The 14,269-nt window shown below is 41.1% G+C and overlaps 1 protein-coding gene across 2 annotated transcripts in view; it reads right to left on the bottom strand.

Annotated features, from left to right (window-relative positions):
* Positions 1-596: 596 nt before the first annotated feature.
* Positions 597-14,269, bottom strand: part of THOC2 (THO complex subunit 2) — a 65,479-nt gene continuing 51,806 nt past the window's right edge. Inside the window, exons 34-38 of one of the 2 annotated variants that reach the window (XM_072124311.1) lie at positions 5,264-5,401; positions 4,518-4,584; positions 3,657-3,808; positions 1,691-1,767; positions 597-644 (exon numbers count right to left, since the gene is read on the bottom strand). In XM_072124311.1, the coding sequence (XP_071980412.1) occupies positions 617-644; positions 1,691-1,767; positions 3,657-3,808; positions 4,518-4,584; positions 5,264-5,401 (462 nt within the window). In that variant the 3' untranslated portion in view covers positions 597-616. The remainder of the gene's footprint in view (positions 645-1,690; positions 1,768-3,656; positions 3,809-4,517; positions 4,585-5,263; positions 5,402-14,269) is intronic. The other variant, XM_072124312.1, reaches the window with a different exon arrangement.

The following is a 14,269-nucleotide window of genomic DNA, read 5'->3' as shown; positions in this document are numbered from 1 at the left end:
AAGAGGGTGTACAGAGTAAAATTTCAATATTTGCAGATGATACCAAGCTCTGCACATTAATTAATTTGTGGAAAGAAAGATTGGGCAGAGAAATGACTGAGGTTTGATGTAGGTAAATATAAAGTTATACACTTAGGCTGTGGAAACAAAAAGTATTATTATGTTCTAAGCAGTCAAGTACTGGGTAAACCTGCAGCAGAAAATACTAGGGTGTATTGGTGGATACTTAATTTTAGAATACCAGAGCCAGGCAGCTGCTAATAAAAGGAAATGTATTTGAAGGATGTATACAAAAGTGGTAAAGATTCTCATAAGGACATAGTTTTGCCCTAGTTTTAGTAATACACGTTATTACCACTATCAAAGACATTCTTTACTGTGGCACGCCTTTCTTGAAATCAACATATGGGAACTAGATTGTTAGAATAGGATGATGATCCAGTTTACAACTACAACTTTACAGTTTACAACTGGCATCAGCCCAACTCCCCACCCCTCACAAGTCTGGAAAATAATAGGTTGGTCTTGTTAACCAAAGTTGATGTCCAACATTTAACATCAGTTACCTCAGATCTTACCAAGACTGGAAGCCTTACCTTGTTGCACACAGACATCATTATCTGTGCTTATCTGAAGATTTATGGGTAAGCCATTAGTTAAGGAAACCATTCCTTTCCATAAAAAGTTATAAGGTTTTATATTTATACAATTTGGTTTTGGACCCATATTATGCAAGAAATCTTTGTACAAGTCAAATTTCAGAGGTCCTTTACGGTTTTCAGTGGACTTCGCAATAGGCAATGTGGATAAATATTTTGAACCTATTAGGACATAAATCAGGAAAAGGATTAAGAACTTTTCTACACCCCCTACAAAGTCCTAAAAGTAGAATAAAATAAGGTTTCTATGAATAAATTCCTGGATCTCCTTGCTCAGCATCTCTGGCTCCATAACATGCTTCCTGCAGACAGGACACCATGTACAATCTGCTCAGCTCCTCCTGCTCTCCAACATGCTTCCTGCAGACAGGACACCATGTACAATCTGCTCAGCTCCTTCTGCTCTCCAACATGCTTCCTGCAGACAGGACACCATGTACAATCTGCTCAGCTCCTCCTGCTCTCCAACATGCTTCCTGCAGACAGGACACCATGTACAATCTGCTCAGCTCCTCCTGCTCTCCAACATGCTTCCTGCAGACAGGACACCATGTACAATCTGCTCAGCTCCTCCTGCTCTCCAACATGCTTCCTGCAGACAGGACACCATGTACAATCTGCTCAGCTCCTCCTGCTCTCCAACATGCTTCCTGCAGACAGGACACCATGTACAATCTGCTCAGCTCCTCCTGCTCTCCAACATGCTTCCTGCAGACAGGACACCATGTACAATCTGCTCAGCTCCTCCTGCTCTCCAACATGCTTCCTGCAGACAGGACACCATGTACAATCTGCTCAGCTCCCCCTGCTCTCCAACATGCTTCCTGCAGACAGGACACCATGTACAATCTGCTCAGCTCCCCCTGCTCTCCAACATGCTTCCTGCAGACAGGACACCATGTACAATCTGCTCAGCTCCCCCTGCTCTCCAACATGCTACATGCAGCTTCTCCTCTTGTAGAGTAGCTTCAGCAAGTCATTGAGTAAATCATTGAACGCCGTCTCCATGCAAGAGCCCAGTAAAAGGATATTGTTTTTTCTCCTCTTTCCCTCCAGCACTCTCACGTTTTTCTTTCTTCTCAGATTTCTCCTTGTCATGTCTAGATTCCTTTAAGAAAGGAGGGGGAAAAAAAAAACAGAAGTTCTATGACTCGGCTCCAGAAACAGATGTGACTTACTGCTGAAACAAGAAATCTGTATCCTTGTAGATAGTTTTTCTCTGCCTATTCAAATTCATTAGTTCCATCTGATCTTGATGAGTTCATACAATAAATGGGACATTACATTAATGTGATTCCAATGTCTGATCACAAAATGCACAAAATCAGAAGAACCAGGAAAACAGTTGTGCCGAGACACTGAAAAAAGGTTAACATTTTAAACAGTGCGCACGACTATTCTGCACAAAATTTTTCAAATGTTACAAATAAATCTGTTGGAGTTTGGGACCTCATATTTGTTTATGTCCCTTTCCCAGAACAACAACTTCCCCTTCTATTAGTCCACTCAGATTGATGCAATTGTCACAAAAGTTGTGGAAACCATTGATAAACACGGCACAAAGTATTTATGAAAGAATTCTGAATTAAAAGACCAATAAATCTGGTCCAATGTATTCTCATGCAGGTCTGTGTACAGAGTGGGCCATTTATATGGATACACCCAAATAAAATGGGAATGGTTGGTGATATGAACTTCCCGTTTATGGCACATTAGTATATGGGAGGGGGGAAACTTTTCAAGATGAGTGTTGACCATGGCGGCCATTTTGGATCAAAATTTTTTTCCCAATGTCATTAACACATCAAACTTCTAGAGAATTTCACAGAAAAAGCATGTGCTAGCATTTCTTCTGAATCATTGCTCTGTCATTTTAGATATTGCACATCTTGCATCTTCACAGTATAGACAATTGCCTTCAGATGACCCCATAGGTCAGAGCATTCCTACATGAACAGTTCCCTGGAAAGTGGATTGGCCACAACAACAGATACTGGAAGCCTGCGCTAGCATTTCTTCTGCATGTGTCAAGAGTGTGAGAAAAGGGTTGTATTGACAATCCAACACAAAAGGACAGCACTTTGAAGTGGTCAGAAACTTATAAATAATCACAAAAGAATATAGTTACATTAAAACCAAGCACACCATTGTTTTTCATGTGAAATAAGTTGCATGTGTCACATGACCCGTCAGCCCATTGGGGAAAAAAAAAAAAAGTTGGATCCAAATTGATAGACTTTAAAATGGTCAATACCCATCTTGAAAAGTTTTCCCTTCCCATATACTAATGTGCCACAAACAGAAAGTTTATATCGCTAACCATTCCCATTTTATTTAGTGTCCATATAATTGGCACAGTCACAGTCATTGGCACTCCTGGAGCACTGCCCAAGGAAAAGGCTTTTGGGGTGTTTACACATTGGACTTTTTTCACTTCTAATTTATGCTTAGAACCTATAACTCTGCCCTTCGCCTTGCTAAAAAGGTGTATTCCAACAATCCTCTCTAATAATCCTAAAGGCTCTTTGATACTCTTCACCTAAAGGTGCAGCCACGTGTCACAGAACAACAAACTACTTTAAAGATAATTTCCTGGCGAGTGCAATCAAGTTTATTTCATAATCCACTCACTCCATGAAATCTATTCCCTCCTGTTCACTCACTGAATTTGAGACAATCACAGAAGAAGAAGTACCCAGGCTCCTTTCCTCTACTCGCCCCACTACCTGCATCAGTGACCCCCTTCCCCTCACCTCACTAAAATCTATAACCCCTCTTTTTTTTTTGGGGGGGGGGGGGGTGGCTTTCCTTCTTCTTTAAAGTATGTAGGTCCAGTGCTGTTAACTACCGACCAGTCTCTAATCTCCCATTTGTAGCAATCAAGTACTTTGGAAGACAACATTCCTGGAAAAATTTGCCTTTGTTGGTTCTCAACTTATAGAGGCAGAGATGTTGAATGTTTACCCTTTTCAGCTGTAAACAAAACACAACATATACCTTCTTGCTGCTGGAAGAACTCTTCTCCACCTTCTCAGATTTCATTATTTCTGCCTTTTCTTTATTTGAAGACTTGGATTTGCTTCGCTCCTTCTCATTTGAGTGTGGGGAATCAGATGGACTCTCGCTTTTACTGTGTTTGGAGGAGCCACCTGCAATGATTGTATGTTTTTTAACTTCTACATAACTTAAGTTGTATATAAAAAAATAGTATGCATCCAAAGCGCATTTTTAAGCTGTCTGGATGGAGCTGTATGGATAATTGTAAAGTATTGTTACTATTCATTACCATTCTATACAATATCTGCATGTCATTCAAAAAGCTACACAACCTTGAATATGCAAAAACCATGTTGGGATATTGAATTCATTGCCCAAAATAAACTGGTAAAGTTTAGCTTTCTTCTCATGTACAAATTCGGAGAGAAATATAGCAGCCAAAGCCCGGATGGGGTGTAGGGAAAATGAAATGCATGTGCAGCCATGTTTTAAGTAGATAAGTCAATTTAAAAGTGAACAAGGCAGAGGATGCATGTTTGGCCAGGATCCACTGTTTTTAAGTGGGCGTTTCAGGTTGTCAATCCAAAATCCCAGAACAACCTTAGGTCTAAGATGAGCTGTGTATGGCTGCCATATATACTCTAGGTCCCCATAGGTACACATGCGGCACCGTACCAGGGAAAAGATAGGACATGTCATAGGACATATTTCTCTATGGAGAGGGGTGGAGGCGAGCAGCGCTCACCGCCTCCTCCTCCTCCTCCTCTCCCGTGTGCCGACGTGAGCCCGCGGTACTACACTATGGTGGACACACGTTCATGTGAATTCGCCCTAAAAAGTATACAACGATCTCTCACTCACTTGTTCCATTCTCTTCTTTGCGTCTTTTTGACTCTTGATTCACCTCCCGGTCGCTGTTAGAATGATCCTATTATGTAATAATCAAGATAGATGTTAATAAAATGCATATTTCCAAAACCTCACATATTCTGTATAAATGTTTATATATGTCTATGCTCACATCACATCTCCATACAGAGGCATGTCAGTAATGGTTACCCCTACAGTTACTATGCACATCAAACACAATGGGGCAGATTTATCAAGCTGTCTGAAAGTCAGAATATTCCTAGTTGCCCATGGCAACCAATCCCAGCTCAGCTTTCATTTCACCAGTGCTCATGAATATTTTAAACGGGAGCTGTGATTGGTTGCCATGGGCAACTAGAAATATTCTGACTTTCAGACAGCTTGATAAATCTGCCCCAATGTGAACATAGCATTACGTGTTTATGTGTGTTTAAGCCATGTCATATACATATGTACCATACAATTTTACAACCCAAAGTTGGTCATAAGTAAACTCAGGTGCCCACAATGCAGCTAGGGATTAGCCAATAGCCTTATACCATATATGAACCCACATTTGGCCAAGTTTCCCAGTATGAAAGAAGCAGTCAAATTCTGTTCTTATTTGGGGGTTCAGATTCCTGAAGGGTGGTCACTTTCAGGGAGGAGCATATTAATTTAAAATGAGAAGTAATAGATTATCTCAACTGATTCTTTTTCTCTATCTGGCCTTGGAAATAAGAAAATAGGACACAAACCCTTTTTCTCTCTTTTCTTTCTTTTTCCTCCTTTTTCTCTCTCTCGCGGGAACGTTCCCTTGATTTATCGACCTCTTTCTTCTCTACCTCTCTCTCTTTGCTCTTGGATGTTGGTGGGGTAGTGTGGTTTGTGTAGTGCTGTGAAATGAACAAGATTTTGCAAAATTACAGTTTCTCATCAACCATCCTACAGGAAAATATCTATCTGCAAATACTTATAACTGGGGCAGTGCGTTCCAATAGAATTTCTGATTAGTATGGATCATATGTAACAGAAGAGACAACCATTACTGATCATTACAATCCCGCTTCCTCTAAAGAAATTACTGCAAAAAAGTAGTGTATAATAAAAGTTTCTTACTGGCGATAAAATTACATTGGGAATTGGCTGATCAGAGATCCTCTATCCACCCAACTGCAAATATTTGAGATTTAGGCAACTTAAATTTCAATTGCTCAATCATTTGGATCTGTTGGGTTGACTATTTAGGCTGAGCATGCATGTATATAGGGATACTGGCCCTGACAGCAGTATCTAATGTGGATGTGCAGTGCTACGCTCCATCTATAGATGACCATGATCTATATGTATACATTAGACTCCCATTATAAACAGAAAATATAAATACATTCACAAGAGAAAAAATGTCATAATATGCTACTGTATTAAAAATGTGTACCTAGATGTGCTCCAAAATAGTAAAAAAAAAAAATAGAAGAAGAAGAAAAGGCGTCTCTCACATACAGCCAGGGTGTACATGAGAGGGCTCCAGTGAAACAAGCATGGCGGGCCCACATGTACAGGAAGTGACAGGGAGATTGATTAATCAGCCTCTAAAGAGAAGGCATGTGTAGCATGGCCTTGTGCACTGACGCACCAATGCTTTTTTATCATATATGCAACTCAACAGCTCCATCTCTGTAATCCATCCAAACGTTTGGAACTTAACAAATTATAAGAGGAGACAATGTTGCCATGCTGTTACCAACATGGCGGTCTACTCCAAGACTGGGGAACCGTGGAGAGGTGTGGCCTAAATAATGTAAAAGCTTAATTTTTGTATAGTAAGCCACATTCACCACATGGCATATATGACTGTTGAAACGCATGTGTGATTGAGCAGAAACCCTCCACATTCCATCTGGATTGCATTTTGAAACGCAACGCAGATGAAAAGCTTGAAGGCAGCCTTTGGCCCCATGCACACAAATGTATGGGGGTCCCTCTGTACTCAGCACACCATTACCGGGTGCCATACAGTATCTTGGCGCACCATGACCGGGCTGGGAAGCTGCTTGGTCTGGTTTGTTAAATACTTGCCCATAGAATAGTTTCCTTTTTACTTTATTCTACACAAATGTTACCATTCTCCTTATGAAGGTGGAACAATCCACAGTCTCCACTTAAAGAGAAACAACCCAACATTCAGTCACTGAATTATTCATACATTTTCAGGAGGAGTAACAGGGGGAGAGCATGTTTCGACGCTTTAACAAAATAAAATTTGGACATGGTAATTATTGGGAAACAAAAGTCAAGTCCATTAAAAAAAAAAAAAAAAAAAAAACAATGAATAACTAAACACGACTGCTAGTATGAATCATGTCCTCCCAACATTTGTGACTTTTTTGAGACATTTGTCAAAACGTCTCACTTTAGCCTTTTACAAGCCAGATTTATCAAGTGAAGTCTGATGTGGTAGGAAGATTTATAAAGCACAACTTTTTGAAAGGTTGCCATCTTACTGCAGTCCCCTCCTGGGATTGGAAATACTTTGCGATCAGTTGAACAGTCGCTAAAAAGTCAAAAATTTCTGTGTATTGAAAAGTTTCAAATCCAATGCAGCCATTAACATCTCATATGCCACTATGAAGAAACTAAGACAAAAAAAAAATTCCAGTAGGCTGTAAAGTACACCATCTTCCAGGTGTAAATTGGTTGCATCAAGTCATGGAGGTGGAGGTAACCTACCAACACGAATCTACCTGATAAGGGAGATCAGGGGGTGGGTGCGTCTATTGGACATGTATCTTCAGCGCGCAACTATGAGGAGCTGCGCATCCTCATAGCTGTGCGCCGAAGAGATAAGGTAGGAGGTTCAAAAAGGCTACTGGGGCGTGGAGTAGCCATGCCGTGTAGCCTCAGCTCCAGCTACTCCATGCCCCAGTAGCCTCTTTAGAACATTTGCATAGTAGGGAAATAAAAAGGTATAAAAAGATTGCGGGGATTAGAGGATTAGCCCTAAAAAGGGCTATCCTCATGTCCAATAGATGCACCTACCTCCCGAACTACCTTAAAGGAAACCTACCACTTGAAATGGTAGGTGTAAGCTGCAAATACAGAGCACCAGCTCAGGGTGAGCTAGTGCCGGAGCTTACTTTTGTTATTGTCCTAAACTGCTGTATTGCGGTTTAAACACTTTTTAATGTTTATATGTGACGTACCTTCGTGCGCGCCTATGCTTGGTGCGCCGAAGCTGCTTCAGATATAAAACATTAAAAAGTGTTTAAACCGCGATACAGCGGTTTAGAACAATAACGAAAGTAAGCTCCGGAACCAGCTCACCCTGAGCAGGTGCTCTGTATTTGCAGCTTACACCTACCAATTCAAGTGGTAGGTTTCCTTTAATAGGTAGATCCGTAGTGGTAGGTTTCCTTTAAGCACAGAAGTCAAGCTTTCTCTGTCAAAACAACCCCTCTATGAGTTACATCATTCCTTCAGGTTTTTGGAGAGTTGGTTATGATTTTCATGGGTACAGGACTGCTGAGCTCTACACCTCCCAGACCTCGCTTAAAAGTTGATTTTCCAGATGTAACTTTATGGGAAATAATAAGCCCGCTACATGTTTAAAGGGGTTGGACACTTTAAAAAAAAAAAAAAATAATAAATCTCTTCTATTGAACATGTCTCTGCAGTTTTATGTACCTGTGTCTTTGTCTTCACAGAAAGCTTTTCCCTGTTCCCAGCATGCTGCCTTTTCTGCTCTGGGACGGCCATATGTCACCACTCTCTCTCTCTCTTTTAACAGTCCAACCATACTAACAGACATTGGGAGAGGGAGGAGGTGACCGCAGGAGGAGTTTAATGTACTGCTGCAACTCCACCTATTCAGCAGAGCTCAGGGATGTAAAGAAAGAAGCATGGAGGGTCTACACTCAATCCCTGAATGGTTAACCTATTTTTGCACTAACTACAAAGCAGAACTGTGCAGAGATTTACTCTACAAGCTACACACAGAAAAGGTCTTTATCTAAGGGAGGCATATAGATGAGGTGACTGTGTGTTATAGGACAGTTAGCAGAGCTGAGAGTCAATGGGGCAGATTTATCAAGCTGTCTGAAAGTCAGAATATTTCTAGTTGCCCATGGCAACCAATCACAGCTCCCCTTTAAAATATTCATGAGCACTGATAAAATGAAAGCTGAGCTGTAATTGGTTGCCATGGGCAACTAGAAATATTCTGACTTTCAGACAGCTTGATAAATCTGCCCCATTGTGTTTTATATCCATGTCATCTCTCACATCTCTGATCTGTCTCATCTCTCTATGTGGCCGATGCTAGTAAGAATGTTCAAAAAATAAATATTAGTGTAGATAAACCTGGCCCCTGAAAATCTAAGCACATTATCAGCACACAGCATCTCATTGCACAGAAGAGTCATGAAGTGTCTGCTTAGAAAATCGCTGCCCACAATCTGGAATTTTGCACCGACGATCACTGAGTGATGGGAGGTAAAACAGCAATAAAACTGAGTGAAATGGTAAACTAACGGGAAAAAAATTATCTTTCGTGTGTATTCATCACTAAGGGATCCAAATTTTAAACTTTCTTTCATTGGGAAACCCCCTTAAAAGCCCCCTCGCCGGCAGGGAGACGCCAAGAACATTCAGCCCCTTAGTAGATGCAGACACAGTCTTTACCAGGTCGGTCCTGCTTAGTCGTTGTCTGGTCTACCAGAAATTTCTGCTATAGTCTCTGAGAAGGTACTGGGTGTTGGCAATGGAGAAAGGCATTTTTCAGGAAATGTTACAGCAAACCAGTGGGTTATATACAATAAAGCTAGTTGAGGACTGTTACTACATTATACAAGCCTACTTTATCTCTTTCAATGAGTGGTCCTATTGAAGCATGGGACTGCCAGTCTGACACCTGTGGGATTCTTCAGCTTTTCAAATCCTTAAAGGGGTCTTCCAGGAATAAGCATAATTCATATTCAAACGGGTACTCAAAATATAAGATAATGTGTAATTAGTTGTTATTTAAAATTTTGCTCCCGTTAGAAGAAAATGCTGGTGACATACACTGTAATGGAGAATTTAATAAGTCCGTTGATTTCCTCCGTGCGGTCCGTTGCAGAGCATACAGGACAGAAGATGGCCGCTGGTCACATGTCCATATCACATGTCCTGCACCTGCCTGGTTGTTCTTAAGTAGGGGACCGCCTGTATTTATAACATCATGGATTTTTGTGTCAGACGTTCATATTCCTCGAATACCCCTTTAACATATCAAAATAACCCCCACAGGTTCAGATTGTACGCACAGAGAGTGTTACTAGCAGGGCGGAGGGAAGAAGTGGTACCCATACAAATGTGGAATGTTCTCCAATAAGATTCACATAGAAATAATCTGAATATAATGCTTCTGTCCATACAGATACAGTCGAAAATGGCACTTTTTTGCCATTTTAAAAAATTAGACATTCTATAAAAAGTGATCGAAAGGTTGTACAGTCCTAATAATAGCAGCATTGAAAACGTCATCAAAAGTCGCACCACCCACAGCTCTGTACACCGAAGTATGAAAAAGTTATTAGCGCCAGAAGATGGCAAAATAAAAAAAGAAAAAAATTGTACAGGAGGTTTTAAATTTTGTAAATGTATGAAAATATTATAAAACCTTAACGGGTTTGTTATCCCAGTGATCGCACCGACCCAAAGAATAAAGTAGACATGTTATTTGGGGTGCAGTGAAAAAAACGTAAAATCCAAGCCCACAAGAAAACGGCCCAAATGCTTTTTTCACCATTTTTACTGCATTTGGAATTTTTTTTCCCGCTACCCAGTACACGGCATGGAAAATTAAATACCATCACTATGAAGTGCAACTTGTTACACAGAAAAATTTTTGAAGGTGGGGAGTGAAAAATGGAAGTGAAAGGGCCACCAGGGTGTTAATTATAAAGCTAGTACAATCTTCTTCTATTCGTTACTCATGGCCTCCATTCTTCTAAAATCAACTTTTAAAACAAATGCTAAGGGGTTGTTAGCAGAGCTTCCCCATGCTACAGCTTCACAGACTGCTACTCAGTCTCTCTCCATTAGCCTGACGTATTCTAACTGCAGCAAAGGAAGTTTCAGCACAAAGTACTTCTGCACAGTGTAATACCCTGCGAGTCTGCAGCATGGAGGGGCTCTGGTAATGCCCCTCGGAGCCCTTCTAGCTCATTAGCCCAATTCTAAAAGGAGGAGGCCATGGATAACAAACATAAGAAGATCATGGTTCCTGGATCTATGAGTAAGTGCCATTTCATGTCCTATTAAGTTTAACGCACAGGTAAGTGTTAGTATAAATAGTATCACATTTTCATACACTGGGTATAGAGAATGAAATATTATATATATATACATATACATATATATATACACATATATATATATATATATATATACACACACTCACCGGCCACTTTATTAGGTACACCATGCTAGTAACGGTTTGGACCCCATTTTGCCTTCAGAATTGCCTCAATTCTTCGTGGCATAGATTCAACAAGGTGCTGGAAGCATTCCTCAGAGATTTTGGTCCATATTGACATGATGGCATCACACAGTTGCCGCAGATTTGTCGGCTGCACATCCATGATGCGAATCTCCCGTTCCGCCACATCCCAAAGATGCTCTATTGGATTGAGATCTGGTGACTTTGGAGGCCATTTGAGTACAGTGAACTCATTGTCATGTTCAAGAAACCAGTCTGAGATGATTCCAGCTTTATGACATGGCGCATTATCCTGCTGAAAGTAGCCATCAGATGTTACAGGGTACATTGTGGTCATAAAGGGATTGACATGGTCAGCAACAATACTCAGGTAGGCTGTGGCGTTGCAACGATGCTCAATTGGTACCAAGGGGCCCAAAGAGTGCCAAGAAAATATTCCCCACACCATGACACCACCACCACCAGCCTGAACCGTTGATACAAGGCAGGATGGATCCATGCTTTCATGTTGTTGACAGCAAATTCTGACCCTACCATCCGAATGTCGCAGCAGAAATCGAGACTCATCAGACCAGGCAACGTTTTTCCAATCTTCTACTGTCCAATTTCGATGAGCTTGTGCAAATTGTAGCCTCAGTTTCCTGTTCTAAGCTGAAAGGAGTGGCACCCGGTGTGGTCTTCTGCTGCTGTAGCCCATCTGCCTCAAAGTTGGACGTACTGTGCGTTCAGAGATGCTCGTCTGCCTACCTTGGTTGTAACGGGTGGCGATTTGAGTCACTGTTCCTTTCTATCAGCTTGAACCAGTCTGCCCATTCTCCTCGGACCTCTGGCATCAACAAGGCATTTCCGCCCACAGAACTGCCGCTCACTGGATGTTTTTTCTTTTTCGGACCATTCTCTGTAAACCCTAGAGATGGTTGTGCGTGAAAATCCCAGTAGATCAGCAGTTTCTGAAATACTCAGACCAGCCCTTCTGGCACCAACAACCATGCCACGTTCAAAGGCACTCAAATCACCTTTCTTCCCTATACTGATGCTCGGTTTGAACTGCAGGAGATTGTCTTGACCATGTCTACATGCCTAAATGCACTGAGTTGCCGCCATGTGATTGGCTGATTAGAAATTAAGTGTTAACTAGCAGTTGGACAGGTGTACCTAATAAAGTGGCCGGTGAGTGTATATCAATCTAACATGATCAACAGAAAACATCATAATCCACTATCAAGTAGAAGTAAGATAGTCAGTCAAGTTAAACTTTTAAGTCACAATGATGAAACAAAAATGGGAAAACATTTCATTACAAAGAAAATTTAAAAACGGTTCAATGTGAACCCAAGATCTAGAGCAGAGACACCTATCTGTCTGATAGCCACCAAAACTGCACTTCTATGGGGTGGACTTTTCTAGCTTTTCACATGAAGAAGGGGTGGTATCTTGGAGAAATTGTTTGTATATCCATACAAAGTAATTTTTATAAGGCTCAGATCCCAAAAAAAGCAGATGGAAGTAAAGCAAGTTTGTTTAATGTACAGAAATATGGAAATCTTTCTGCCATTCATATTCTGTCAGGAAAATATACACGGCTTTACGTGAGGAACTTAGGCAGGGTGAGCCATGTATAGCACCAACAATTCAAACTTAGAATGAAATTGGTAGATTTGTAAACTGTACACTAAAAAGTTTGATGTTATTACATCCCGAGAACTGACTGGCAGAATGTACTATGTTTATGGGCAGCAAGGAAATCTTTCTTATAACCCCTATATGATAAGGGGGCATGCTTTATGCCTAGAGCAGCGGGGGCTCTCCTGAGCAGAGTCCACAGCACCCTCCAGCTGTAGTACCATGTAGACCAAAATGTACCGCCTTCTTCTGGGCAGCCTGGGACAAAGCCAGGTTATCATTGCAGCTAGTGGAGAACCTACTCCGGGGCTCATTATTCCTTCAATGATATTCACAATTTTCCTTCTTTTAATAGCACTAGTTCTCAGGACACCGATACTGCAGAAAGCTGTGGCAGAGCACGGAGCAATAATAACTAGCATTGTTGGCTCGTGTGATAAATAAGTGGGTTGCAGTTTGAACAATCAGTTTCCTACTCTGACTATGGCTGATAATCGGTACATGCTGATGTCCTTCTGTGATAGGGTGGCATTTTTTTAATTGCCATTTTTGTAAGAAATTTTTTCCCCTATGCTGCAATCACATTCAGTATATGCCAAAAAGCTCCCAGCTTATACACTGGACGCATGTACAGTATACATCACATCCAGCAGAACACATTGGCTGGAAAGATGCAGGAAGCTACTTTCTTTTCATTCAACGGATGACGGATGCAACTGTACTGCATTCATCCCTGGCCCCCAATGAGCATGCACTCTGGGAGATCCCAGTAATGTAACAGTCCATATAAGGACAGTGCCATCATTGGGGAAATACCCTCATCATCATCACCAGCTGAAGAGTTTCCTTCCTCCTCCTGCTTTCAAGATGGAACAGGACTCTTCTATTGCACTGTATGAGCATACAGTGATATGTTGGTCAGATTCCTAGAGTTTCCTTAAAACTTTAGAAAAAACAGATGTAGCCTTAATAGCATCTGCATCGCTTTCAGTTAAATTAACACAGTGGGACTTGATTTCGTGCTCATCTTTTACAAAATTTTGGAGATCATAATGGCACCTCATCATGCCAAAAAATAAAAAATTCTTCTCCTGGCCAAACTTTGAAGGCATCCTTATGTCCTATTTAAAGGACATCTACCACCATATTATCAATGGCAGACTGTCGTATTATGGATGCTCATTACCTCTAAGGGATGATGGAACTCCTTCCAACTAAATCCAGAAATTGAGTAAATAACATTATAAAACTATGTAAAATTAGCTGGATCCATAATTATGCCCCCCCCCCCCCGGCTCATTACTATTCACCACTACAGCCGCCCACTATCCTCTAACAGCCAGTGACATCTGTGGGGGTTGGGGCGAAATACAGCCAGATATCCATGGTCGCAGGGGGGCTTACTTCAATGTAAATCACGGCTCCATTAACCGAGTTCCCCAATAAATCCGTCACATGTGTATGTCAATCAGAGGTAGAGCCAACGCTATAGATAAGAATCAGTGGCTTTGACCAATAATATGACAGGAAGGGTGTCTGGCTATCTAAAGGAAAACTATCATCTAATCAGACCTATATTTAACCATTACTGTTGCTGTGTAGATCTCAGGAGCACAATTGCAGACACAAGTGTATATAGAGGATTGTTATCTATTACTCT

Source organism: Engystomops pustulosus, chromosome 9, assembly GCF_040894005.1.
Source record: "Engystomops pustulosus chromosome 9, aEngPut4.maternal, whole genome shotgun sequence".
Taxonomy (NCBI): domain Eukaryota; kingdom Metazoa; phylum Chordata; class Amphibia; order Anura; family Leptodactylidae; genus Engystomops; species Engystomops pustulosus.
The sequence above is the reverse complement of the archived record's forward strand: the minus strand, read 5'-3'. Positions and strand labels throughout refer to the sequence as shown.